Below are 27,890 nucleotides of genomic sequence, written 5' to 3'. Positions count from 1 at the left end.
TAACTAACAAGAAACTCACTGTGCAGACATAGTGCCATGTCTTGAATGCAAAATCTCAGAATTAGACTGACAGGATGTAGTCCTCTAGAAACACAGATGTGTTTACATGGTAATGAAAAAGCAAAAACCAAAGGCATTTCATTTACATGAAGTTTTATTATCTCTTCCCCTCAGCTAGTACTCCATTATTCCAGCCTTAGCAGAGTTTTGTTTCCCTAGGTAGACAGGTTTTCAACTGACTGTCTCTCACTGAAAACATCTAGGCTAGGTCAGATTTTAGACCCAGCCTTTCATTAATACAGTCAGATACAAAGGACCAGTCAAAATCCTGACAACCTGGAAGGCTGCAAAGGAACAAAAAACAATCCAAGAGGATTTTCATCTTTTTCTATGTTTGCATAGAGAACCTTTCCTGTGCATTGATCCCTAAATAGTTAAGCAATGACACTGCACATTCAAGACATGGATGCATTCTACATTTCAAGCTCTAATCAGAAACATGTGCAGCTGTTTTTCCACTTATGAAGCTTGTGGTTTTATCTTCTCAGCAGCTTCAAGGACAGATGGAAGGCTGACTTTGTCTCCAAATTCTTTCTCACGATGCTCCAGTAAAACACCCTAGTCAAAGACACAAGAGAGAAATTCAGATACATCTCCCTACAAGAGATCCACTGTTTCCAGGAAACAACTTCTTGTCTTATACAAGACATAAAAGCCTCCTAGGTGGCCTGCAGTACCTGTCTTCCTGCCCCAATCACATATACACCTCCCAGGGTGAATCCTTCTCCTTCCAGATTTCCACTATATCCACTTCTCCATGCACGGAAGAAATTTTGCCAAACTCCCAAGCGGAAAAAGCCTGACAACATCATTTTTCGTCTGCGTGGACCGTAAAAGCCTTTCTGCAGGGAAACAGAAAATACATCAGCAAAAAAAGTAAAAAAGACTTCTCATTCATGTGGATTTTAAGCTCATCCACAAGTATTTAAGCCCCATGTACACCAACATTCCTATTGCTGACAACAGTGGTGCTTTGGGATAAACATGTGTTTTGTTCGGTTGGTTGTTGGTTTTTTTTTAATTCAGCCTGATTCTTTCAAACAGGCAGGGGGGACAGAGAAAATAAAGGGATCATCTAGCTGATTTTTAGTATTATATATTCTTTTTTTTTCAGCAGACAAATGATTTTTAAATGTATCTCCTGGTGTAAGGAGAAAGCAGGGCTGTGGTTCTGTATGACATGAGATTGGCAATCCAGCACGTGCCAGTGTACTGGGACAAGCCATATCACTGCAATCTGGCCTGTACACCATAAATTGTGTCACCTTCAAACCTTGATTCACACATTGTAAACATCAGCAAGTCACACGGCCAGTGGAAGAAAGGAATAAATATTAACAGGCCATATTGTTTATCTGTTAAAGGGGAGGAATAATCTTGCAACAGCACGTTATCAGTGCATAGCTACACCGCAGTTTGTAAGCTCAGCAGAATGTATAAATATAGAAAAACAAAACCAATTAACTTCTTAAACTACAGTGCTACTAAATCCTTTTTCATTCAGACTACATTCTACTTATTTATACAAGCTCTTCAAAGAAGGCATTCTTAGGTTTGTTTTTAAACAAAAGGAGAACACTGACTTCGCTATACCTTTTCATCCAGAAAGATTTCTCCTTTGAAATAATGCTGAAAATCCTCCACTTCAGTCCCTATCTTCTCTTTCACAACAGCATAGAGAGGGACACCCAGCTTGGACAGCTGGGGTTTCAGAGAGGAGAGCTCAGAAGCCTCCTAAGCAAAGGAAAAAACCCAAACATTTCAGTCAATAAATGGAGGTTGGAAAGGTTCACCTTGAATTTCAAGACCATCAGAAACACGTAAGTTCTAGCTTGAGGCACAAACCAGAAACAGACCTGTAACATTTAAGCTAGCTGTACTCCTAGGCAGCTCTTCATCAGATTTACTACAATTTTCTTTGTTAAGCATGGAGGAAGCACATTCTTTAATAAAATATTAATCCTGAAGAAAACATCTTTTTTTAACTCAAAGCTGTAGATATACCCTGCCTGTAATAGGGCTTCAATTATCTTCTAAAGTATTTAAGAATGGTAAAAATATAATGCCTGCACATCACTTAACTTTTTCAGAATTTTCAATTCTTTTTTCCAAGTTGACATCCATCATTATCAGTACTTCTGCAAAGTATTTTGAGGGCTCTGTGCTGGAGCAGGCTATACAGGTTTAAAGCAAGTAATGAAGGTACACTCTCCTTCCTAAATGCCCCAGTAAAAATAATCAATGAATTCCTTCACAGACTTTCAGTATCCCAGAAGGAATACTGCTTTTTCTGGTGAGTAAAAGTGTAAGGTGTCGCCACTCATCTGCTGGGTTTTTTGTTCTCCTGAAGAAATCCCAATTCCCATAGTTTATACAAAGATCCCTGAGGTTTTGAACAGACCAGAGTGTGCACTGAAAATAGATTTCCTATCTCCCATGGAGAAAGGTCCTTTCACTGGACAAAATTCCCACCAAAAAAAACCAACTCCACACTTTAAAAACATGGACACAGTTTACATGATCACTTTCAGTCACCTAACTGAAATACCTTAACTGAAAGGCTTGCAGGACATCTAGAATTTACAGAGTACCAAGTAGCAAACAGATGGGGATGAACAGACAGGAAAATTTGAAACTTTCATTAATAATAATAATAATAAAGAATCACTCATGGATTCCTGACTGACTGTGTGTGAAAGTTAGAATCAGGCATGTACGTGCATTCTCCTCCTGCCCACGCTACACCTGTTCAGAGAGAAAAGCACTTTAACCTTCCATGAATTCTACACGTACTTAAGCAATTACTATTGATGGGAGCAGATGCCATAATGAAGTGGTTACCATATTAATTACTCCGTGTTATAGAGTAGTGAGTAACAACATAATAACTATTTTTCCCTATAGCTATGAGAAACATAATGTCCAAGATGCAAGCTCTGGCTGTTCCCAAGCACTCACTACATTCAAATTGTGTTTTAGGTGTCTCCTTCCAAGAAGCTCCACCCAAGGAGCCTAATGTCAACTTAAGGATCAAAATCTGTTTTCCAACCCACCTTGTTATGACAGTAACTCCATATCTTCAGAGTCTGTACCTTCCTGCCTCACATTTAGCACCCAGAACAGAGAGGGACTCCCTCTAGGCACAGCTCTTTTTTTTGCAGATGAGCTTTATCTGGTGGCTTTCTGCCAATCCAATCTTGAGCTATATTTGACCAGAGACTATCTGGCTCACAGAGATTTATTCTGGACTCTATATGTATAACTAGCTCATAAGACTCATTACCAACCGGATTTTGTGCAATCTCCCTTTTATAATTACCATGGGCTAGGTCCCTGGCAGATGTAAAAATCATGTAACCATCACCTTCAGAAGGAAAATGCTCAGGACCTGGATCGCACAAACCAGCTGCAAAGGAAACTAAGTGTGCTGGTAGCTGGTGATCAGTTTGAAGAAGAAAACAAAAACTTTCAGATGTTTTAGATGTATTTGATGACTGTCCTATTCATCCCCTCCCTTTATTTACAGAGTATCTATGCAAGGAGACCTCAACTCTTCTTAATTAATTCCCAGGCCCAGCAAGTACCTCTCTGCACAAAAATCATCCAGGTCTTCGTACAGCCATGATCACTGCACCATTCTCCTTCCATAGTTCACCTGCTTTGAATGTCCTTTGTTCTGTTTGTACAGGAGAAACAACATCAATAACAATATCAGCCATTCTTGTTTATAATGATTAATACTTTATGGACCAATACAAAGCACTGCAGAGAATTCCACATTCAAATATAGTTCTAACAGGAGAAGAAATAAAATCTATATGTATAGGAGGATATTCTTGCATTATTGGTTTTTAGAAGGGTATCTTGTTTCATCCAGAAATAACAGTTTTGGTTGCTTTTCCTTCGCCAGAAATATTGGATATCAACTACATGTCATAACTAGGAAAGACTAAGAAAACTGCTTCCAAACCTGGCCTTAGAAAGGTTTTTATAAAAATCCAATTATTGAAGAATATGGTCTGAAATAGCCAGAATCTTACCTGAACCCAAAGTTTTCAGCTCTATCTCCTCTAAAAACTCCAATGTAGCCTTTTCCGGCTTGGACAAAAATAAGTCAGTGTTAGCAAGGACGATCCCCGTCACAGCTGCACCAATGGCTCCAAGGCCAATAGACCAGATGCCCATGGTGAAGGTCCCCAAGTCAGGCAGGAAGGACATTTCTGGAATGAGAAAGAAAGAACAGTTCTGACACTGGATGTCAATGATGCCAGAGGAGCATGAATTGGATTAAAACAACTAAAAGCTCATGCAGGTAGTTTTGGTTTAATGGAGATGATTTGTATATTCATTAATGTACTGAAATGGGTTTTAAAAGATAGAGATTACATTCCAGTTCTGTGCCTGACCCACATCAAAACTAGATATTAACAAGATGTTCTTATCCTTCCCTGCTACCAGGCTGACAAAAACTTTAATTATTAAAGGGCTTGAATGCAATGAGGAGAAAGATGATCGAAGTGCATGTGTGTAATAAAGAGGCTCTAACAATATGACCTGTATATTAGACAGTAACCTAAGTTATTACAGGAAGACAGCAGTTTCTTTCAAAAAAAGAAGCATTTGTAAATTAAATGTTTTACACACACTAATCTATATTAAACAGTGAACTTCACAAATATACTACAGAAGGCTTGGGAAAAAAAGAAATCTAATCCTGCTATATCTGGTTCATCATAACTGGTAACCTTTCACATTCCTTACAGTTCCCCACTGAGAACCAAAGCAGGCACCAAGCCAAACTTAGAGCTCATGCTTGCAGACAGAAAAATGTAGACTTGCAACCATTTTATTACCCAGTGATCCAACATTACAAACATGCCTGGGACAGCACCTTCGTTCCCTATGCTAACTCACTGCCACTCTTGCTAAAGCAGAAAGGACAGCAGGAACAAACAGCCTAAACTCACACCCACCACTGAGAACTGATAGCATTGCAATGGGAACCATTACATACAAATACTCCAGTGTGAAAGTACAAACCCTGCTTGTGGTTACCGGTGGCTCGAGTTAGCTGGCAATTTTGTTTCACCACCTTCCATCCACAAACCCCCCACAGCCCAATCCTGACCCTTGCAAGTGTTTCACAAGCCTGGAAAGGGCTGACAGGCACCCTCCAGTGAGGCAGCATCAGTTACTGAGGATGCTGGAAATCACACTTAGCCCTGCCTCATGGACAAAGTTCAACATCCAGCTCTGAGTAATAACTGGTACAAGAATCACTGGAGTTTTGGCAGTATAAGAAGTCACTTGCATCACAAGGGCTGTAGATTTGCACTCACACAACTGTAGCATTACACATTATGGAGAATGGAATTTTTTTTTTTTTTTTTTTTTTTTCCCCCCCACAAAACCCCTATTTCCTGATAGAATATTTTGGTGAATATTGCTGTCTATATATACTTTTGTATGGGTGATATCCCCACCCTAATAAATGTAATAAAATATTACACTTTTGAACTGTGACTGGCAATAACCCAGACACATACAGATGATTTTTATCCCCACAGCTGTTGCCAGAATTCAGAAACAATTAGGAGTAGCTCCTCGCTTTTGTGCCCAGAATTCTGTTTGAGAGAACCCCTTTCTATCCTTAAGCCCAGCTCCAGAATTCTGCCGATAAACAAATAAAACGTTGGGAAACAAAAAAAAAAAAAAAGATCACATTGTTCTTTTAACAGCATACTTGGTTTCAAGGAAGGAAGTATCATGGCATCTAGAAACGTAAGTAATCCATGATCCCAAGCAAGAAACAAGGCCAGTTTACACAAACATCATGCAGACAAGAGAACAGATCCTACCCTATTTCACCACTTATTTCTAACCAAGTGAAAACGTCCTTGACCATATCAGCTTTCTTTACATACTTCTTTCAAACATGAAGTCACGTTGTAATGACATTTTTTTTGTATCTGCCTCTGACACCTATCAGAGACCATCCTGACCCCAGCCTTTGGAATGATGCAAATGTAACTCAAAATGTATGTAATGCAGCAATATCCTTAAGACTGAAAATCTCTGTGGCATACCCAAAAGGCTATAGCCCTGCTCCCCCTCCCAGAGTCCAATTACTCGACTATTCTTTCGATTTCAATCTCGTCAGGTCAAGAAGTGTTTTCTTCTTAACTCATCGTTACAGGGGGGTGAAGGACCCAAGTATTACTCCTTTATGCACATCATTTGTGCACAAAAATGTTGCAAAGTTTGTGGCAAGTGATTAATGAGTAGTTCTCACATAGCTTTTTATTTTTATTAGCATAAATTGCATCTCAAAAGAAGCTTCAAATTAGTGGTCACTGATCCAGGAGATCATGAAGCTTAATCAACACACTTCTTCAGTTTACTTGGACTCTTCGGTCTCCACACAGTTACAAAAAAATACCCCTATTCAAATATGTGAAATTTTTGCTATTTCTATAAATAGGCGAAAGGAAAATGCAGCTCTGCAGGGTGATACCTAAATTCCTCCCCCGCTAAGCAAACACCATAATGAGCCACTTTGAAAAATATGCATGGGAAGCAGCAGGCAGGATTATTAAAACATTTGCTAACAAGACAAGCTGAGCCCTGACACATCATGTCATTGTACCCCAAGTGGCGAGACTGACTGGAAAACAGCTGAGCATTTGCAACTAGCAGCTTCACTTCTGGTTAGCTGCTGTTTATTAAGGAAATCTGAAGCTCAAAAGGACTTCACAACCCTCCCCCCCACCTTAAAATACAAACACAACTGCCTTGTGATCAAGTTTTTAAACACCGATCAGCAATACGAAGACACAAGAAAGCATCCCATAAACCATAATCCCTGAGAAGAGACAGGACAGCATCCCGCAAGCCTTTAGCAGGGGTGCAGCACTCACCAGAACCCATGCAGGCTGCATGAGCTTCGGCCACCAGCAGCTCCTGCAGGCGTGGGCAGGCAGGAGAGGAGCCAAACTGCACTGCACGGGTGCGAGGGGCAGGGCTGGGGAGGAGTCCAGCTCGGGAGCCTCTGACTCTGCAGGACCGGGCTCTCCTGCCTCTGCCAATCCCCGCCCAGCCACCCTGAGGTGATAAAACCAAGCGGCTGTCCAATCCAGGGCAAGGTTCATTTGCAGCTATCTTAATCATTCAACCTTTTTCTTTTTAAAGTCAACACGTGTTTACCCTTTTTATGGGGTGGGTAGGTACAGGGAATAGGAATTACAGAAAGCTTTTCTGAAGCTGGGAACACAGCTTTAAGACCTGCAGGCTAAGCCATGCTCTTCTGTAGAACTGGGCATTTTTACAGGAAACGTTTTCCCTATGTTTCAGCCTATTCTACATCTAACCCCTTCACACATGCGCACTGTATGCCAAAACAATACAAACAACCCTGGAAACAATTAAAAAGTCATCACAACACACAATATTAGGAAAAAAAAATTAGTATAGAGGCTGTACTAGTGAATTAACCCAGTGTTTCTATGGTCAGCTACCTTCTCTAGTGGCAACATCCATTTGCTAAAAAGCATCATTTTCTCTGGGACTATCAGATCTTCAATCTCTCAAGTCTGCTAAAACTTCCAGAAAAGAATGAACACTCCTCTTTAAACAGCAGAGGCCAAAGAAAAAAAAAGGAAAAACATCTTTTTGTGTGTCTGTTTTTGTGGTGACCACAAGAGATCTACAAAATAGCAGTGAGTTATTTTATGGCCTGTCAGTACTCAGTTAACCAGAATTTAAACAAGATTAATCTTAATCCTGTTTTAAGTGCCAGTGGATGGGTCTTCACTTTTGTCAAGACATGGTTTTCCAGATGTCTCATTTCCCTCCCACCCACAACCATAAAAAAATTGTCATTCAGAGGACAGCTATCCTTAAACATTTATTTTAACAGCATAAACAGGACCCATTCCAGCTGTGTCCAAAAAAAAAAAAAAAAAAAAAAGCCTCTGTTTTCAAGATGTCAATAAGACTCAGAGAAGCAAACAGATTTACTTACATACTTTTCCTAAAAAGAAAACTGTCTTACAATTGGGACTGCACTAGCAAATACTCTCTAGCCTAAAGCAGCTTTGACCGTTGCTTGTTCTTCCTTTCTCTCCCACTCCAGCTTCTCCAAGACATTCCATATCAAGCCTAAAAATGTTTCAGAGCTTTGTCGGAACTTGTGTATCCCAAACAAGCTGAGCTGATTTTTTATGAGACATTCTGCCCCCTCCCCCCCTCCCCCAAATGAGTCATGATTACAAATATCTTTGTAAGCTAACTCCTATAAAGAAAATTTACAATTCACAATAACCTGGTAACATGCTCATCAAGATTTCATGAGCTTTTAAATACCATTAAGGATTACGAAATACAGCATCCTGACAGACCTTCAAATTTAGCCCTGCTTGAAGCAGGGCTAAGTACTGGAGAAACTTAGGAGGTCTCTTCCAACTTAAATTGGCCTGTAAAATACCAATATCAAAACACAGAGAAGCCTCCTAACATTTCTGGTGGCATGAATGTAATTTTCACAACACAAGGGATTTTTTTCCTTTCTTTTTGCCATTGTAAAGACCTAACAAACCACTCCTTGTGTCAAGAATAATGATCATCTTTTTAGGTTTCTTCCCAATCCGTGCATGGTTCACTGCTGAATTCTGTGCTCTTGGCTGTAGCTGTAGAGAAAGTTGCTGTGTCAAGCAAACAAACCATACTCCTTCCTTTGAAAGGAAGTTAGTTGTTAGACCAAATAATCGCTCCCATTTTCAGACTGTTTTGAAGAAACCCAACATCTCAACAAGTCTTTTCTTTCGAGCAAGCAAGAGCAAAGGGCTCTGGCACACAACTTTGGAAATCTTCCAGCTCTCTTGTATTGAGAGGGAACAGGCAGCTAGATACTGTATATGGAAAAATTCAGATCTCTGATCAGTCAGCAAATGGATACCACGGAGATGGGACATATTTCATGGAGCACAGAACTGCAAAAGGTACCTATCTGAAGATAATACAGGATGAACTCATGGCTTGGTCTGCTAGTGATCCAGAGCAGGAAAGCTGCACCCTGTGTCAGTCTGCAGAGGTGGGGGAGGAAAGGGAATACCAACAGACCCGCTAAGAATAAAAATCAGCATTCACTGAAAGCACAGAAGGTGCTAGGCAGCAAGTGATCCCTCCTGTTCCCACCCAGCAGATCCAAGAATTCTAAGTCCTGCAGATTCAACCTTAAATGAAGATTTTCCCACCTTTTTGGGGTTTTAGGCCTTGCTTATATTCTAACTTTCACAGTTCTCACACTATAAAATTAATAACAGCAAAATTGTTATTAAAATCAAAGACACAAGAAAATGGACACGTTTCAACTCCACCCCATAGGGCAGGGGGGCTCTATGCATAAACGAGGCTGTAACACATCGCCATACACCCAGCCAGTGCAGAACCATTTCCCCACAACCTTGCTTCCCCTTTTATCGCCTGCTATGCACCAGGTCTGATGGGAACAGTGTCCCTGTGGTCGTAAAAGAAAAGGCTGGGAGGGCTCCAAGCTGGTCCTTCGAGCAGCTCAAAGGTGGATTTCCTGAGCTGTGCCATTGCACCCAGGACCCAACCAGCGCATCAGGAATGAAATGAGAAACGAAGCACGGAGTCTCCTCGTCCTTCACGGATCTTGCTGTGCCTACTTACACAGGATAAGTTTGCAGGGATCTCTCAAAACGTTAAACCACGAGGGCAGACATAAGCAGGATTTCAAACCTCGACAGCTCGGGGTGGGCAGCAGAGCTCCGATGGCGAGAGTCGCGGGGGTCCCCGGCCGCCCCTCGGTGATCAGCAGCCGGCGATCACCGCCGCCTCCTCCCCGCCGCCGCACTGCGGCTGCGACCCGGGGACCAGCGGGGAGGGAAACAGCACCCCCGCGGGGACAGCTCGGCCCGGGGCGGCACAAAGCGATCCCGTGGGCCCACCGGGCGCCCACGCCGCGGCCCCGCGCTCACAGCGCCGCCCCGCCCACCCCCGACGCACCGCACGCACCCGCGGCCGCACGCTCGCACTCACAGCGCGGCCCCGCACTCACAGCGCGGCCCCGCACTCACAGCGCGGCCCCGCACTCGCACCGTCACTGCCCCGCACTCGCACTCACAGCGCGGCCCCGCACTCACAGCGCGGCCCCGCACTCGCACCATCACTGCCCCGCACTCGCACTCACAGCGCGGCCCCGCACTCGCACCGTCACTGCCCCGCACTCACAGCGCGGCCCCGCACTCGCACCGTCACGGCCCCGCACTCGCACCGTAACGGCCCCGCACTCGCACCCACAGCGCGGCCCCGCACTCGCACCATCACTGCCCCGCACTCGCACCCACAGCGCGGCCCCGCACTCGCACCATCACTGCCCCGCACTCGCACTCACAGCGTGGCCCCGCACTCGCACCGTCACGGCCCCGCACTCGCACCCACAGCGCGGCCCCGCACTCGCACCGTCACGGCCCCGCACTCACAGCGCGGCCCCGCACTCGCACCGTCACTGCCCCGCACTCGCACCGCGACCCCCCGGCCCCGCACTCACAGCGCCGCCGCTCCCGGCCCGCGGCCGCCGGCACCGCCCCCGGCGCTCTCCGCGCACGCACCGCTGCCGGCAGCGCTCGGTGCCCTTCGGCCCCGCGGCTCTGCGCCGGGGCGGCCAGCGGGATTATCCCCGCCGTTAGCCTTCTGTTCTCTCTCGGAACCCACTGTCTCCTCTCCGGGGCTACTGTAGCTTCTGGCTAAGCAAAGAAAGAAACGAAATACATTATGGGATACAGTGCTTAAATATGCAAGACAAAAAAAAGCACCCAACCCATAACGACCTGAGTCCAAGAATGTAGTGAGCTTATCATTCAAGTAATCTGATTAACGGGGCACTTAAAATGTTTGCATATATATTGCATTCAAGAATATACTTGCTCAGATAAGCCAGCCAAAAGCATGTCACAACATCCTTTAACAAACACGCTTTTCAGATGCTTGTGGTCATTAGGCACCACTCCAACCACAGACTCAGAGGACTCATCTTCACTACCTTGGGACTATTTCCTGAGGACTCCTGTTAACCTGGCACCTAAAATCCCAAAAAAACAACCAAAAAAAAAAAAAAAAAAAAAAAAAAAAAAAAAAAAAGGTAGTGTCAATGACAGACAGAACAGTCTGGTCGGTAACACAACAGTAGCTCAGGAGAATGAACACAACCCTTTTGATGGTACTGGAATGTCTACGTTCCACCATACAGTTTTTCATCACGTTCCAAACTTAACTAGACAAAATGGCCTTTTCTTATCACTCTGCTCCTACAGCAGAGCACAGCAGCAGCTATGTGCTGCCAGAAAGCCACATGGAACAGCAAGTTCTGCAAGACAGAGCCTATTGCACCATGTTGCATTGCACATGTCAGAGTGGCATTGGCGGAGGTAGTTGCAAGGAAAAGATTTTGGTCTTTTTGCCCAAAATTGTGGTAGTTATGCTTTTATCTATACACATTCTTTTAGAAATCAAATGGATTATAAAAAGCACTAAAGTCACTCGGTCTTAGCAGCAATAAAAGAATAACCTAAGCAAACCTCATGGCAGAAACAGCATTACCGGACTGCCTGAAAGAAATGGGGAATTTAGAAGGATTGAGAATTTGTGGCTGCTTTTGTCCTGGGAAATACATGAAACCATATCTGTGCTTTTTCTCCTCAACCAATGTGGGAAGGTTCTCTGTCAACACCAAACATGCTGAAGTGACTTTGTCATTTTTTTTAAATGCAATCAGCATTAGAATATATGTATCTGCCATGCTGACACAGCAATCTTTGGAAAAACATTATGAGCAAAAAAAATAGGCAAATTTTGTCACCCATCTTGATATAATTAAAATCCTAATTTCTGCAGGCTGTCAACATTCCTTTCTTCTGAATTTTACCATGGTTGTGGACCCAGCTGACATCATTTGGCAATGGTAGAATGGCAGCTCCATTATTTTTCTTCCATGGTAAGCACACTAAATGAATTTTTTTCTTAATGATACTTCTGCACATTACACCTCTAACAACCTGGCTGCTGGCCTTCACAGTTCCAAGGTAGCCAATATTGCTGAGGAGGAAAAAAAAAAACCCACCTGTCACAAAAAGAAAATATCTATTTATTCTTTTCCCTGGCTAAGAGTCCATGACAAGGCACCAGGCAAGAATAACAAGCAGTTAATCTCAGAAGTGACTCTGACTTCATGTGTCCCTATTGTAAAAATGTTCCAAAAGATGCAGAAAAATCTGAGCCCACACATCCGGATTCCATCCAGGAATACTGTCCTACTTTGCAAAGCAGCAAAATCCTTTGAATGCATGCACACATCTAATAGGCACAGAACTCAAAGAAACACGGTCTCATGAAAATACTGGAATGTAATCTGCCTTATCCACATCTCCAGAAAAGCTTGCTTTCTTTGAAAAGTTACTGTGTTGCATTAAGTGGAGTTGCAGCAACCTTACTTTGTCCTTATTAAGACTATCCTTGCTTTCATCGCTTCAGAAAAGTAGTGCAATTTTGTCAGGAAAGCTGAATGGGAGTTTGACTTCTTTGGTTTTCTGGTTTTCCCTCTTGATAAAATCATATTATGATTGATCTATGATCTATGAAAAGTTTAGCTTTTCCATACACCCTTTCAGATATTATTCACATACTCTTCCTCTTACAAAAAGAGACTAATAAACTAACGCACACACATGCACATTTCACAAAGCAACAGACACCATTATTTAATCTTCAAATCCCCAGGTTCTGAACAGTGTTCTTAAAAAGCCCATTCAGCCCTTCTCTTCCTGCCTTCATAGTTCAGTTTTATAGCAGTGAATGAGGAGAATCAGTCTGTGAACTGCTTGTACATCAGTTAATTAAATTTCCCTGGCATGCCTGTGTGTAAGTCAGAATGCACTGTATCAGTAGCTGTGCTAAAACATGATCTAGCATTACGAAACTTTCAATTCATGTACAGAATGACAAAGCTGTGTGTTATTTCAGGGGTTATTTCTTTTTCTTGTTGGATCATGCTTCTATAGATCAGCCTTAGACCAAGGGAATTGTTAGACAAATGGCTTATACTAAACAAGTTGTCTTTTCTATGAGGAAACAGAAGATCTCTAAAGGAAAGACAGTGGTGGACTAAGGCAGGATCTAGGCCCTAGGTCTGTAAAAGGACTTCCAGACTAATTAACATTTTCAATACCAAGCCAATAAGATTAGATGTAGATACAAAAAAAAAAAAAAATACAGCTTGAACTTTTCACCTATGTGCCACTAAAGGCAAACGCACACAGATGCAGACTGACGTAGATCTCTGCTAGGCCATGCAAAAGCTGTCTCTTGTTTGGAGGCTGTACAGTGACATGTACTCATGTAGTGGTGTTCTCAACCTCATCCTGATTCTCAGGAAATAAACACACCAGTCTGCCCAGACACAGAATCTCAGATTTATTTTAGCTAAGATTAGAGTGCAGTAGTCACAGAAGAAACCAAAGGAAATACAGGTCTTTTGAAATTAGTTCATTCACATAAGCAGTTCACAGTGGGATACCAAGAAGAGATTGGTGCAATACCCTCCATCTGGACAAGAACAGGAAGAAAGAATTAGTAAGTCTTTTCATCGAGTATACAGATTCTTATAACAAATCTCTTTTGCAATAGCCTAATAAACACTGAATTACAGAAAAGCCTACCATTTACAAGACAAAAGATAACCAAGGCATTTGGAAAGTGCAGATGAGGTCATCAGTCCTCCCACTGTCCTTCAGTCTTTAAATATCTTTGTGTCAGGTAAGTGTAATTACTAAGTGTAAGCAAAATAGAATCTGTGGGCTATAGTTTGCCTGTCTCCTGTTTATTGCAGTGCTACAAAAAATGTCACTCTGATTTTTTAGTATTGTCATATTACGTAGGACACTGAAGACCAGTAAAAAAAGGTTATTTTTAATGGCTATTCAAGCCATTAGAATAGGGATCAAGCCTCAGGCTCTACAAGCAAAACCAGGGTCATGAACATCCCAAATTACCCACAAAGACAGCACCACACTTCTGCTCTTAATATTTAAAATCTGGGAGAAAAATTCCATGGCCTCTTTTGCTAAAGAACATCCATGTTATACAACCAAAATAGCCCTGGTATTAGAAGTGTTGAAGCCAATGTGGGTCATTTTGACAGAACTTGGCTAGGAATCAAATATACATGCCAGAAAGCTTCAGTTCCAACTCCTGGTGGCAAGGCTGTAATGAGTAGCTAGGCACAGTAAACTACTAATCTAGCAGAGTTACAGCCACACTCTCTAACCACAGCTTTAGAGTTAAGCTCTTAATCTTCTTATTACACTGAGCTATTTGTCTGTGTAACCTTCTTCTGCTAGAGCAAAACATAAATGTGTTACTATCAAACTGAATTTCAGCACTGCATATCTGTATTTTATGACAGTATTTGTTCTTGGTCTTTATACAGCATCAGCCTAGGAAGGGCCACAAACTATGTATTTCATACTTCCAACATATGCTTTCTGTTTAATTCTTGGTGAACTTTCTTTTTAAGAGGTTGTGCTCTCATGAGCATCTCTCTCATGGGCATACGCACAATTTTCATGCTGCTATCTATCATTTTTACATAACTTGATCACAACAGCTTGAAAGAAAAACAATATAACAGAGCATCCAATGCACAATCATAGAGTATCTGAAATGAACAGCTCTAAATAATGACTTAACCTGATAAGCATGAACATCATGGAGAAATGCAACAGAAAAGACATTCTACTTACTTAGCAAGGTACATTCCAAGTCCACAGCATCCCTTCTGCAAGTCCTATTTCCAAAAATATATGGATTTATGCGCCTTTAATGGGAATGTGGAAGACTTACAGCAGAATACATAACTAAATCATGATCAGCCTTTCTTCCTAGAACCAAATTATACTCCATAACTCTTCCTCATGACTGGTTTAGTCACTAGTCCAGAACTAAAAGTTTGCAAAGATAGTTTAGATTTTGCCTGAATGTTTTGTTAGATAAAGCCTGTCAAATTGCAATTGGTTTGAAGAATGTTGATAAGCTTTTTTTTGCCCAAGTAAAAAAAAACCAAAATAAAATGTATCGCCTTCTGTTAGTATGTGTTTAAGTGTACTTTCTTTCAAGCTTTTTTCCCCACACCCATTTTGCTCACATCCACTGTATTTTTTTCCCACTGTATAAACTGTCCAACAAACTTAAATGTAGCAGATACTTAAAATCATTGTGTAGGGGGTAAAACCCAAGAATTTTTTGGTTATTTCATTTTGCTAAATTAATAACAAGCATAATTTTAGTGCCTTTTGTATCCTGTTCTTGTATTTGGGTGATAAGCGGGTGAGGGTGGGACAGAATGCTGTGGTAGGAAATAGTGGGCTGATTATGCTAAGAACTTTCAAGGTTGCCATTTGCTATGCTGCACTACCAAGCCAGCATTTTAACAGGGGTTGTTCATTTGTATCTTGCAGGTTAAGCTTGGAATGCAGGCTTTTGGGAGGGAAAGGAGGTTGCTTAGGTAAAGGGGAGTGCTAAAGCTAATTCCATTTCAAGCCACAACTATCCAGGAAATGATCCATGGCATTGCCCATTCCTGTGGTTTTATTATGATCCCAGAACATTCACAAAAAAACAAGTTAGCACCCTGAGATAATTTGGCAAATGCTCTTCTGCCTATGCCAGCTATTGTTCCAATAACAGACAACCTGGAGAGGCCCTGGTTAGCTGAAATTGAAAAAACTCTGGAGAAGAACAGTTCTTGAAATCCTTATCAATTTACAGCTTCTCAAGTGTAGTAACAGAAAGATTACAGACCCAAAAAGTTTATGGGATATGAATGAAAGTCACTTCACCTGGTAGATGACAGGTAAAAAAAGATGACTAAAGATCTACCAAGCCAGATGAGCAATGCCCTAGATGCTAAATAGGGAGACCAGAGAAATTCACAAAGTATTCTGAATTGTAGCCATTTGACTCACATGGAAACCATTAGAGTTGTGTTCTTGTCGAACCAGGGGAAGCCCAAGGTAAGCACATTACAGATGACTCAGAGGAGTGGCTCTGAACTGAAGCAATTTCTAAACGGCACAGATGCCAAAGATGCCCTATCATCAAATGCCATAGGTTGAGCTTTGGATGAAATACAGAATAAACAGGAAAAATTATCTTTCCACTTTAATTAAGATGGTATTCAGGCTTACCCTAATTAGTTCATTTTTAATAATTTCCTTTAACTATTGCTATTAAACCATTCAGCTTATTAAGAACCACAGAACGTCACAGATCTAACTGAGTGCCTAACAGCTGCAAGCAGTTCATTAGGTACCTACAATCAAGCTTTTCTCCCACAGGAAGAAGGCATCAGTAACTACCCTTCCATTAATCTTTCTCTCTCAGAACAGTAGCAAATTACACACATACTAAAATTCACTGAGAGTTTACCCTTCCTAGGACAGCATCTCTTCCATATGCATCTGAGGGACTGTTACACAAAGAAGACCAATATAGCTTTTTTTAGAAATGTTGATTTTGTTAAACATTTAGCAAAGCTCTATGGTATCTTTATACTGTTAATAAAGAAAATAAATCAGTGTCTAGAATCAAGAAACCCATGGCTATTGTTATGACATCCTAATCACTATGCCCTTAATACTACTAGGCAGGCCATCTCTTAGGGAAAGTGATAATGTCACTGTGAACATTTTTTGGTCTTATCTGATCATTTGCCTTAACCACCCTATGATTCTTTTATGTTACACCCTGCAATTTTTTTCTGGTATCCTCTACCTGCATTTCTATTCCCAAATTTCATAATATATTAAATAATTACTTCATGTCACTCTATAAATAGAGCACCTGACCAAAATTAAAGACCTGTGGGATACTTTTTGCTACCCCAAGTAAACATGATTGTTTGAAATGTTAATAACTATAAAAAAAAATACATGCAGTTCATAAAATCACCAGTTTTTTAAAGAAGTCCCAAGTAGTTACGCTTCAAAATTCAGAGCTAATGAAAGCATCTAGAGACCATCTTCATATTAGACAGAAAATTCATGAACCTAAACAGGGCTTCATAATCACAAAAGTGAGTCGAAACCAACTCCTTAAACAACACAAAAACAAGCTGAGTGGATAAAGAAGGGAAATGAAGAACAACCAAAGTCTAGTACTTAATTTTAAACAATGCTTTTAATATAAATCTGAATACAAAAATAACCAAAACAGTCATCACAAACAAATCCTCAAGGTTTTCTCTTATCAGTTCCCTGACAGTTTGGCAAGCGCTTGTTTTCTCTGTTCTGCAGTCATATACTCACAGGCTTCCAAAATATTTACTATAATTAAAGTCTGTTGAACTGTTTTTGCTTTTACCCATATTCTTCCATTCATTCCCAGCACCAGCTCAAATGGGTACAATTGTGATAACTCCTGAATTATTTCACATTTGGGAGCCAAGAGCCTGTGAACAAGACCAAAAAATGTCAGAGGAAGAAGTGCTCACACTTACAGACACCACATTATTATTGACCAATAACTGCAGCAGTATTGCTGTTATGGGAGCTATTTGAGAAACACAGAGATGATCAAGTTGCATATACATCCAAAATAGCAATACAGTATCAGATTTTTAAAGCTCCCCTCGTATAAAATACATGCACCTAAAAAATAAAACAGCTGTAAATTTAGTTCTTTTTTTCTCATTAGATTCAGAAGTAATCCCTGACAAATTTAAAGTGAATTGATACTTTTACAACAATTTTATGATCTAATAAATTCTAAAAGCACAATGTTTGAAAAAATGACATTTTTGAAGTGCTATTTATAAAGCTGACACCCCAGAGGTGTCTTTCAAAACAGGACTTCCCTTCTACTTCAGGCAACAGTATTAGCAGCAATAAACAGACTACTTCATTTTTATTAGATGACAGCATACTAAATACTGCAATATGCCTAGGATTAAATCAAGCTAGAACAAGTATTTACAAAAACTAAAAGCATATCAGGATTTAGTAGTTGTAATATGCTGTTATTTTTTTACCTGCATACAGACAAAATTTGGAAAACAGAATGGCTGCAAAAAGTTTTCATATCAGTTCATGCACACTTCTGCTAGGACATATAAATCAGACAGTTATAGGTACGAAAGAGCTGCTCTGCACCTCCAGATTGCTTATCCAAAGAACAACAAAAACAAACAAAACTCCACACAAAAAGCAACAACAAAGTTTGACTATTGTTTATCCATGTAATCTGGTATTCTTTGATAGTCACAAAAAAAGTCTTGTATTTACATCAGCATAAGTAACTCCAAAGCTCACAATACATTTAAAAATTTATGAAACAGTTCCTGGATTAATGTGTCAGTTTTAAACTAAAATACTACCATTTTTTAATCTGTATCTTTATTTCAATACAATTTATTTTTTCTTTGGAATTCAGAAAATAATGTGTACTGATATGCAAAGACCCGTTTAATCAGCTGTCAGCCAAACATACGCCCAAACATATGCCATTAAGCAGAAAAAGGACAATAAGCATTACCAAATTTTAAACTCCAACGTAGTATGCACATAACTGAAACACTATCCTAAATGTTTGATTTCCCGAGGTCACCAGTTTATTTTCCATACTGCCTTGGCAACCACACCACTTTTTTTAAACAGGTCATGCAACACCATACAAAAGAGCTTCTAAGCCTCTTAAGAGGAAAAATAAACTTTCCTTCTAGGTCAATGTCCATACTCTATTCAGTAAAACTGGTTTAAATGGACTATAAGAATTATACAGTCTGATTTACAACTGCCTACACTGCTCAGAGGAAATAGTTGTGGGAATCTTACCCACCACATTAGACATAAGAGGGACCATTTACATTTGTTAGTACTTACTTTCTTATTAGACCTAAAGAAACTTTAAAGAGGAAGCCATCTTGTCCAATTAATCCCATTCCACTTGATTTTCCACTGCTGTCTATACAGACCATCTCTGGTTCCATGTCTTTATTTGCTACAACGAACTGACCATAAACAAGATCTCCCACCTAAACAAAACAGTGTCAAAAAGCAAAAGTAATAGAGGAAATCATAGTGCACATTTATAACAATTGATAAGCATCCACTAGTGAGGCCACAAAATAGTTTCAAAACAATAGTGACACAAAACCGAACTGATATACTAGGAATTTAAATTTTCTCTTCTTCTACTAGAGACAGCACCCTCCACAATTATCTTGTACCCCTACTGGAATTTGTAAGATAAAAGGACAGATTTTTTTTTTAATGGAGTTAGATAACTCTGTTTTTCTTAAATACCAAATATTAACTCTTCTTTCTTCAGACTTCAAGGATATGAACAGCCTAAGCAACCTGCTCTTATAATCACTTAGAAGGACAAGAAAAAAAAATATCACATCAGCCTATTCTGTTTTTCTTTACAGTTCATTTTACATTCTGGTGATGGCATTTCATCCGAGTGCAGAAACTGTGGCATGCATGTGCCACACAACCGTTCACAACAGTGCTGTTAGAAACCCCACACAACTAACATTTTCCAGCAGCATCATATGGCATAAAAGCTTGTTTGAAAACCTTAACGTCGGAGTGCTCTTTTGGATGCACATTACTCATGAACTGCATCTGCTGCTGGCAAATGAAAACATGAAGGAAGCTGCCAGCCACCTGAGAGAGAGCAAACCACTAGTTACAGTGCTCCTAAGAAACCTCAGAAAGCCCGGGGCCTAATGGTGCAAAACCCTCCGAGGAGGGCCAAGGCGAAACCATTACAACTAGACCTGCACACCTCCTCTAACATGCAACTTACACAAACACTTGCACTAAGACAAACTACTGAAACGCAACAGAAGCGCCACCAAACGACGTGGCTGAAGCGCCAGCTACAGGGCACCCACCTGCACGTTTGGCCTGTTCCTTTTCGTGGCGCCTTCGAAGGCCAGGTAGGACAGGGACGCCGGCTCGCTGCCGCCCACATCCAGTCTGAACACATCCCCCGCTTTGGCCGTCACGATCCCTATAACGTGGTCGCCCTTCACCGGCACGTACTGCAGCGGGGGAGGCGGACAGAGGGTCAGGGGAGCGCGGGCGAGACGGGGACAACACACATTCACATACACACAGACAGCCGGGTCCCGCCGCGCCCGTACCCGCTTCTGCTGCGAGTCCACCCAGTACGCGCCGCCGCCCGCGGGCCGGTGCCGCAGCAGCCCGCACTTGGTCACCAGCAGCCCGGCCCCGCTGCGCCGCAGCCCCGGCCCGCAGAGCAGCCGCCCCTGCGGCGCCGCGCCCGCGCTCAGCCGCAGCCGCTCGCCCTCCGCGTCCTCGTCGTATTGAGCGGGGAGCAGCAGGAGATCCCCGGGCAGCACCACCTGCCCCACGAGGGCCTCGGCCGCCATGCCGCGCTCCGCTGCCATGGCCGCGCCGGCGCAGGGCCCCTCGGCCCGGGCACGGCTGCGCTCTGCGGCCCCGGGCGAGGCGTTCGCGGGGCGCCAGCGACACCCCCCGGCCGGAACGTCCCCCGGCCGGAACAGCCGCGCCCGCGCAATCCACGAACCGCTGGAGCCGGCTCCTCACCGCTCACAGCGCCTCTGCCAGCTGCCTTTCCTTCAGCAGCCCGTCTGCAGCCTTCCATTTCTGCCCAGGGAGCGGCCAAGATAGCGTTAGCGCACTTAAGCGTCGGAATTAATAAATACACGGAGTTAATTCTTCCAGCTGCAGTTATTTGCAGGGGTTTTTAATACTCGATTAGACGCTGACAGTAGAACAAACAGCTGGTCAAATTTGAGGTGAACATCAGCCAAGGAGTTTGGCAGGGAGGAGAGAAGATCACGTCAGTTGTGAAGGGAAACTGCTCACAGAGAGAGGGCATTAAAACAATTGGAAAGGATCACAGTGGGTCATCTGGTCCAAGCAGGGTTGTCCTAGAGCACACTGCACAGAACTGTATCCAGACAGTTCTTTAATATCTCTAGATAGAGAGATTCCACAAGGTCTCTGGGCAATCTGTCCCAGTGTGTGGTCACCTGCACACAGTAAAGAAATTCTGCCTGTTGTTTAGACGGAACTTCCTATGCATCTGTTTCTGCCCATTGCCTGGTGCCTCGGTGGTTGGCACCACGGAGCAGAGCTTGGCACCTCCCCTTTAGGTATTTATACATATTAATAAAGTCCCTTATAAACCATCTCTTCTCAATGCTGAACAGCCTCAGCCCTCTCAGCCTTTCCTTGTAAGAAAGATGCCCCAGTCCCTCTAGTTATCTTCATAGCCCTCTGCTGGACCCACTCCAGGATCTCCATGTCTCTCTCATGCTGGGGACCCCAGAACTGGACACAGCACTCCAGGCAGAGCCTCACCAGGGCTAAGCAGAGGGGCAGGATCACCTCCCTTGACCGCTGGCAATGCTCTTCCTAATGCACCCCAGGATACCACTGGCTTTCTTGGCCACAAGGGCACTGCTGGCTCATGGACAGCTCGTTGCCCACCAGGACGCCCAGGTCCTTCTCCACAGAGCTGCTCTCCAGCAGCTGAGCCTCCAGTTTCTCCCGGTGTTCAGAGTTATTCCTTCCCAGATCCAGGACCCTCCATTTACCCTTATTGAATTTCAGATTCTTCTCCAGCCTGTCGAGGTCTCTCTCAAGGGCCACATAACCCTCTACGGTCTCGGCCCCTTCTCCCGGTTTGTGCCACCAGGGACCTTTCCGACCAGGCCCTTTAACCCTCCATCGCCTCCTGCGGGCGGCGCTGGGGCCCGCTGCGCTCGCGGCGCTGTTGCGGGGCAACGCCGCGCGTTCGGGCGGGGCCGCAGCCGCGGGGCCGGGGCCAGGGCCGGGGCCGGGCGGTAGGAGCGGGGCGGGCCGGGGGCTGCTGTCCCGGGGCTCTGGGAGCTGCTGCCAGGAAGGAGCCAGAGCGGGGCTGCTCTCCGAGGGAAGGCGAGCGGCTACAGCGCAGCCCCGCGGTGCCAGAAGCAGGGCAGCGACAGCACCGGGTCCCAGTGACTGTCGCGGGGCGAGGCGGGGTAACGTGCCAGGCCCTCCCAGGGTTCCGAACACCAGGCGTAGGGATAAGCAGCGGGCCCGCCCTGCCTGGAGCGTAGGGGAACGGGAGAGGCCCAGACTGTGCTTAAATGGAGCCCGGGGGCAGAGGTCGCGGGGGAGGCTCCGGGTTAAGAGGGTCGGCATCAGTAAGGTCACCCTGGAGGCGCCGCGAACGCGGAGGATGGGACAGGATTCGCTGCTGTGCCAAGTGCCCGGGCTCTCTGCCCCGCCGGACCATGGCTGCCCCACACGGATTCAGGCTCCTTGACAGCAAAGAAAGGGTTGTGTTTACTTAAACTGGGCTAGTAAAGTGTGCACAAGGATCTGTGCCTTTCCTAACTATAGAGGGAGTGCTTCAGGCCCTCGCCTTGCATACATATCTTAAAGGTAGCTTTGACAATTCAAACTAAAATCCCCCCTAATTGTTCTCAGAACTACTTGCATTTTCTTCGGATATCTGTGTAGAAGTTTTCTATGTCGTGTTGTGGTTTTCAGGTTTTTGGTTTGTTTGGGGTTTTTTTGTGTTTTTTTTTTTTTTTTTTTTTTTTATAATGCACACCTAGAATTAGTCGCCTCTTTCCAAGTGATTTATGAATTATACATGTAAGATGGGGTTTGAGCATTTTTTTCTGCAGTGATTGGTGTAACTGTCCTGTCACTGGAGCTTTTAAGAACTAAACCACTACTGAATAACTTTCCTGTCTAAATTGCAAGCTTACTAAAAAGTAATGTCATAGTCAGTGTTTGGCATCTGAAGCAAGAATTTTTAAACCCCCTGACTTAATTCTGACATTGGTGCCTAATATCTGTCTGTTTATTGTCAGTAGATTTGGATGGAATCTCAGTATCTGAAGCAATGCCTGGGAAGTTGCTTGACGAAGGGACTGGCAGAGGTTGTAGAGCATCGGCCAGCAGATCCCATAGAGTATCTTGCACACTGGATTTACAATTATAGAAGAAACTTAGATGAAGAAAAAAAGGTGCATCCAACTTAGGCAAAAAAACATTGCTACAATATAATTGATGCTATTTAATATCTCTTTCATTTTTATGTTTAATTGATTCTATGTTACCGGTGAAATAGAGAATGCTGGAGAGAGCTGAGCTGGAACAAGAACGGGAGGCAGCCATAGCTGAACTTGAAAGGTTAAAAATCCAGGAAGAAGAGGAGCGGAAACTTGAAGAGCAACGTCAGGTTATTATTATTTAATAATAGATAATTCTAAGCAGCATATGGTGCTGTGGCATCTTGGAGTACATCTTTGTGTACTTCTAATAGCTGCATAATGACTGATAAAAGTGACATAATGCAAGTATTTTAATCTCACTTTTCTGAGTAAATGAAATTATTAGTCAGCACATGGGTAGGAAAACTTACATACTAGGCAGTAAAATGTTATTAAAAAATGAAGGCTGTTAAGGTAAAAAGCAGCCAATTTAGGACTTACGTGAGAAGTAACTGAAAATATTGTTTGGGCTTATAATATGAGAAAAAAATACAATATCTGTGTTTCTAGCCATTCTTTATAAAGACATCATGTGAATTCAGTGTTGTTGTGGTGATGTTGATGTGATCTGACTGCACTTTTTTTGTATGGCTGACTTTCATGATGTTAAAATCAAAAGCTTAATTTTAAATTTATGCTGATCACATTAAGCCCAGCTCTGGTGTAAGATGCATTCATTTATTTCACTTGCACTTACAAAATTTGGAATTTACTGATTTGCAAACCAAAAGTAATGTGCTTAAGGGTTTCATGAGTGATGTAAAATAGTAAATGAAAATGACAAGATTGTGTCAAGAGATAATTCACAAAGCATTAAATAAATCATTTCACATAAGCTGTGGGTAAGATGTTGAACAATGCTCATATTAGATGCATTTTTTTTTTAACCTAACTCAGTTTTGGCCATAGTCAGATACTCAGGCAAGTTTTGATTTTATGTACCAAAAAGGAATAGAAAACTATGACCATACTTCTAGTTACTCACAAAATGCAAGAGCAAACAGTATTCTCTAGTGTTGTTGAAAGTAAATACTTAGATCATGCAGTTTCTGAAGTTTTGATGTAATAGGACTTAAGTTCACAATTAATAAACACTTTCTGTTCGACATTTCCAATTGTAAATACTAAAGGTTGCTGATGGGCATGATTTATGTTAATGACATTGCTTGCCAAATTTTTCTATAGATTTGATTCTATATTGATTCATCCATCTGTGCTAAATATTACACAAAGTATCAAAGAGCTCAATCCAAAGGATAGGAGATAACTAATACAGACTGATAAAAGAGCATGTGTAATGAGACAGTATCTGAAGTGTGTACACTAACTTCAGTTAATTGTTTCTTCTTCCTCTTGGTAGTAAAACCTTTTTATCCATAAGAGTCTCAAAACTTTGAAAATGTTGAGCCAGATGATACAGAAATGACTTTGTTATTAACATAACATGGCAGCTGTAAAGTTTTTATTTACAATTTCAGTTATGAAATACATTGTAAACAATGTGGTAAAAAAGATAAATGTGGGGGGTTTTTTCTTCCTAATTTGTCCTTTTTTAAACTGTTTGCAGGCTCAGCTGGAAAAAGAGCGTGAGGAGTTGGAGTTGCAAAAAAAACTTGCGGAGTTGGAACTGCAGAATAAAGAAGCTGAAATGCACTTGCAGCAGGAAGATGAAGAGGTTTAAGCCAATACTTAGTTGGTGGTTTGAAAATACCATTAATCAACCATTTTTTCCAGATGCTGGCATCAATTGCAAAACACAGAGCAGAAGCCCATGAGTGTTGGACTAACACATAATTAAAAAAGCAAGAGTGTAGTTGGGGGGGAATGTCTAACACGTGGCTTCTGCAGTCTGGGTTTTAGACTTGAATTCTGGCCAGAACAGAAGTTTATTGCAAATATTCAGCATAAGGTCAGCTTCGCTGATGCTTCCACATTCCTTGGTGGTATTTATTAGAAAATTTTATAAAATAAGCATGTCTAATTTAAATATCAAGACAGTAATGCTTTACAGGGTGTTAGCACAAAGTCAACTTACTGTATCTGGAAAAGGAGCTGTGTTTTAGAATTGCAATGCCTCTGGCTTCTGATATCTTCCTGGTGTATGGGAATTTATACTAATATAAGAGTGTGTGTACCGATATCCATGTTTATGGTCTTTTAATACTGCTTCGGTAAGAACATACATGGATAATTGGCATGTTTATCTCCCTAAAGCTTTTAAAAGTGCATATTTCTTAAATTTATGTGGAGCACAGAGTATTTTAGAAATATCGAAGTTTTTAGAGCACTCTTAAAATACTGACAAAATATAATCATAGGAAGATGAGAGTATGAAAGTGACAGAAAAAAATGAATATGTAAAAATTTTAAATTGCTGTTAATTTAAAAAAAAAAATAGGGTTAAGCATACAAAGACCATATTCCCATATAGTAAATTTGTGTAGCACTTATCTAAAATATTATCTTTATATTAACATGTAATGTCATTTTAACACATGATTTCATGGCATGGGACATTTTAACTGAAAACTAGTTTTCATTACCACAGGAAAATGAAAAGACAATACCTGACGATATAGATGGATCTGGAACACCTACTTCATCCAAAGCTGAGAAGCCAGATGAGAGTGAACAGGTAAGTATTTAGAAAGAGATTATAAATTATTGATTCTTACAGATCTGCTTTTCTGTGCTGACCTATCAAAAGGTTAAAACTGTTGGTGGCTCTCCCCTGTGGTTTTAAGAGACGGTATTTTGGCCACAACTTCCAAACTGCCCATAGCAGCACTCTGGTAGGAGTTAAGGCATTCTAAAAGACTCTGTGGTGCTGGCTGACTATATCCTCAAGAGTTAAAACACCCTTTTGTATTCAGATATGTTACTGACTAAAGCATGAATGTACTCAGAGAGGAGGCAGCCTTCCTGTGCTGTGTGAACCATTTCATTTCTGACTAAATCACTTCATTTCTGGTACCAGTAGTGTAATTCTAGCTCAGAATTTATGTTGTGATATTAATATGCTTTGTACTTAGGGTTACTTTAATAACAGCCTGTTTTATTAGTGTTCTCTGTATAGATTTATGAAAATACTTGTGATTGTTCTTAGGGTAAGGTTTTCACTGGTGTTTTTTCCACTGAGGTAAATCAGATGAGTATGCAAGATCTCATATAGCCCAAATTTTTATAATTTCCTGATAATTACATATTAAAAAATATTCTTGAGTCTTTGGGCATATGAGTTCTTTAATAAACAAATTGCAAAACCAGAAGTGAAAATGAGTAGTGAGTAGTAAGTAGTACCTGCTGGTTCCTACATGTGCCAGGTTTTCAGACCTAAAGGTGTTAGATTACATTGGCTTTTGGGGATGTTTTTTCAGGTTTTACAGTGATGTGTTTGCTACAAATTAAGAACAGATTGATAAAATAAGATATATAAGCTTGTACTGTTGATTCTGCCCTCGAATCACAGTGCTTCATCCAAATTTGCTGGATTTCATAATAGAAGTCTGGTGATGACATTCATTGTATTCCACTGAATGGAAGAATACATGGTTATACTGATAAGTACCAACTTGTTTATCATGGGCAGTTTTGTCTGTTTTCCTTTTTACAAAGTTCAGTGAATGCTGGTAAGTCATAGAATTTTTTTGTTGTCATTTTTCAGAGCCAAACAGATCTCTCAACAGTAACAGAAGAAGAAAGTACCAACTGACCTGAAAGCAGTAAAAATATTTTCTACTCATTACTCGCTGATCCTGAAGTTTAGTATCTTGGTTTATGTATTTTATAAGTAGAACTGATTTACGTACCTGTTTCTCCAGTGTCTGTTTTCAAGGTGTTTGTATAAAGTCTGCTAATTCTGACACTGATTCTTCCTTTTTGTTCTTAAACTGTAGCTAGCATGGCTGACTTGAAGGAAGAAAATTGCAGTTGAAATGAAAGCAGCAAATATTTTTTCTACTTATTGCATATCTAAGTAACCATAATAAATACAAATATAACTAATGTGTCTATATTATTTGAGGATCGATGCTACAATATAAGTTGGATCAGTATTAAATAATAAAATAAATAAAAGAATAAAATATTACTGAAAATTATTTTCCAAGAATTTGAATGGTTTTTGATAGAAAAAGGGAATGCTGTACAGATTAGAAGATGGAGAGAGTGTTCTGGACATCAGACTTGGTGCAAAAATCCAATCAGAAGATTTCCCAAATATATTTGGAAGAGATAAATTTAACTCTGACTCGGTAGACAGATGTACTAGATCTTGTCTCTTCAAAATCATAAGGTGGTCTTTGTAATATGGGGTGTTTGCTCCAGGCTTTATTAGAACCTTTTTTGGGTATTGTGTGGTACTAGGTGAGCTGCAAGTGTCTGCATGTCAGTTTTGATTAGTCAAGGTTTTAAGCCTTTTCTGCATTTTTCTTGAATTTGTAAATCAACAAATTAAATCTGTGTTGTCTACTAAATATCATTATTATTTCTCAAAACTTCACTTCTAAAAATCTGAAAGAATATTTAGCTCTATCCATAGTTATCTATAAAAATAAATTTTATAATCCTTAAAGATGCATTTTTATAAGAACAGATGTTTGTAATCACTGGTATCTTGATATAGGTTGTCAAGAGTGTTCTCTGTCTGTTTGTTATAAATGGAAAAGACATCAGCATTAAGAAATCTTGCACTTCAATAAAATGTGCCTTTGCA

The 27,890-nt window shown here is 41.4% G+C and overlaps 3 protein-coding genes across 6 annotated transcripts; 1 reads left to right on the top strand and 2 right to left on the bottom strand.

The window, feature by feature from the left end:
• Positions 1 to 136: 136 nt before the first annotated feature.
• PRXL2A (peroxiredoxin like 2A) lies at positions 137 to 10,737 on the bottom strand. 4 transcript variants are annotated; one of them, XM_048311814.1, is made up of 6 exons: positions 10,631 to 10,737; positions 4,101 to 4,280; positions 3,645 to 3,736; positions 1,654 to 1,794; positions 738 to 902; positions 137 to 618 (listed from the first exon to the last, which is right to left on the bottom strand). In XM_048311814.1, exons 2-6 carry the CDS (start codon positions 4,276 to 4,278, stop codon positions 520 to 522), a joined length of 675 nt encoding a protein of 224 aa, XP_048167771.1. In that variant the 5' UTR covers positions 4,279 to 4,280; positions 10,631 to 10,737; the 3' UTR covers positions 137 to 519. The 4 variants fall into 4 exon arrangements, with proteins under 4 accessions (XP_048167771.1, XP_048167772.1, XP_048167770.1 ...); XM_048311815.1 differs by lacking the exon at positions 10,631 to 10,737 and adding an exon at positions 9,820 to 10,024; XM_048311813.1 differs by lacking the exon at positions 10,631 to 10,737 and adding an exon at positions 9,751 to 10,023.
• Positions 10,738 to 17,291: 6,554 nt separating this feature from the next.
• Positions 17,292 to 20,586, bottom strand: EXOSC3 (exosome component 3). The gene is made up of 4 exons (XM_048311817.1): positions 20,282 to 20,586; positions 20,030 to 20,179; positions 19,011 to 19,162; positions 17,292 to 17,581 (listed from the first exon to the last, which is right to left on the bottom strand). The coding sequence occupies exons 1-4, from the start codon at positions 20,546 to 20,548 to the stop codon at positions 17,380 to 17,382; spliced, it is 771 nt and encodes a 256-aa protein (XP_048167774.1). The 5' UTR covers positions 20,549 to 20,586; the 3' UTR covers positions 17,292 to 17,379.
• A 1,373-nt stretch (positions 20,587 to 21,959) lies between these two features.
• Positions 21,960 to 27,890, top strand: LOC125329622 (DPY30 domain-containing protein 1-like). Its single transcript, XM_048311818.1, has 6 exons — positions 21,960 to 22,150; positions 22,997 to 23,149; positions 23,254 to 23,364; positions 24,744 to 24,851; positions 25,725 to 25,811; positions 26,841 to 27,890. The coding sequence occupies exons 2-6, from the start codon at positions 23,003 to 23,005 to the stop codon at positions 26,886 to 26,888; spliced, it is 501 nt and encodes a 166-aa protein (XP_048167775.1). The 5' UTR covers positions 21,960 to 22,150; positions 22,997 to 23,002; the 3' UTR covers positions 26,889 to 27,890.

This window comes from Corvus hawaiiensis, chromosome 8 (assembly GCF_020740725.1).
Source record: "Corvus hawaiiensis isolate bCorHaw1 chromosome 8, bCorHaw1.pri.cur, whole genome shotgun sequence".
NCBI classification, from domain to species: domain Eukaryota; kingdom Metazoa; phylum Chordata; class Aves; order Passeriformes; family Corvidae; genus Corvus; species Corvus hawaiiensis.
This window is presented reverse-complemented; position numbering and strand designations above follow the sequence as displayed.

Coding starts and splice junctions, on each gene's coding strand:
- EXOSC3 (XM_048311817.1), bottom strand. CDS start 20,548: ATGGCAGCGGAGCGCGGCATGGCGGCCGAGGCCCTCGTGGGGCAGGTG. Junction 19,163..20,029: donor GGAACAGGCCAAACGTGCAG/GTGGGTGCCCTG, acceptor TGTTTTGTTTAG/GTGGGAGATCTTGTTTATGG. Junction 17,582..19,010: donor TCTTTAGGTCTAATAAGAAA/GTAAGTACTAAC, acceptor TCTTGTTCACAG/GCTCTTGGCTCCCAAATGTG.
- LOC125329622 (XM_048311818.1), top strand. CDS start 23,003: ATGGAATCTCAGTATCTGAAGCAATGCCTGGGAAGTTGCTTGACGAAG. Junction 23,365..24,743: donor AACTTGAAGAGCAACGTCAG/GTTATTATTATT, acceptor AACTGTTTGCAG/GCTCAGCTGGAAAAAGAGCG. Junction 24,852..25,724: donor TGCAGCAGGAAGATGAAGAG/GTTTAAGCCAAT, acceptor TCATTACCACAG/GAAAATGAAAAGACAATACC.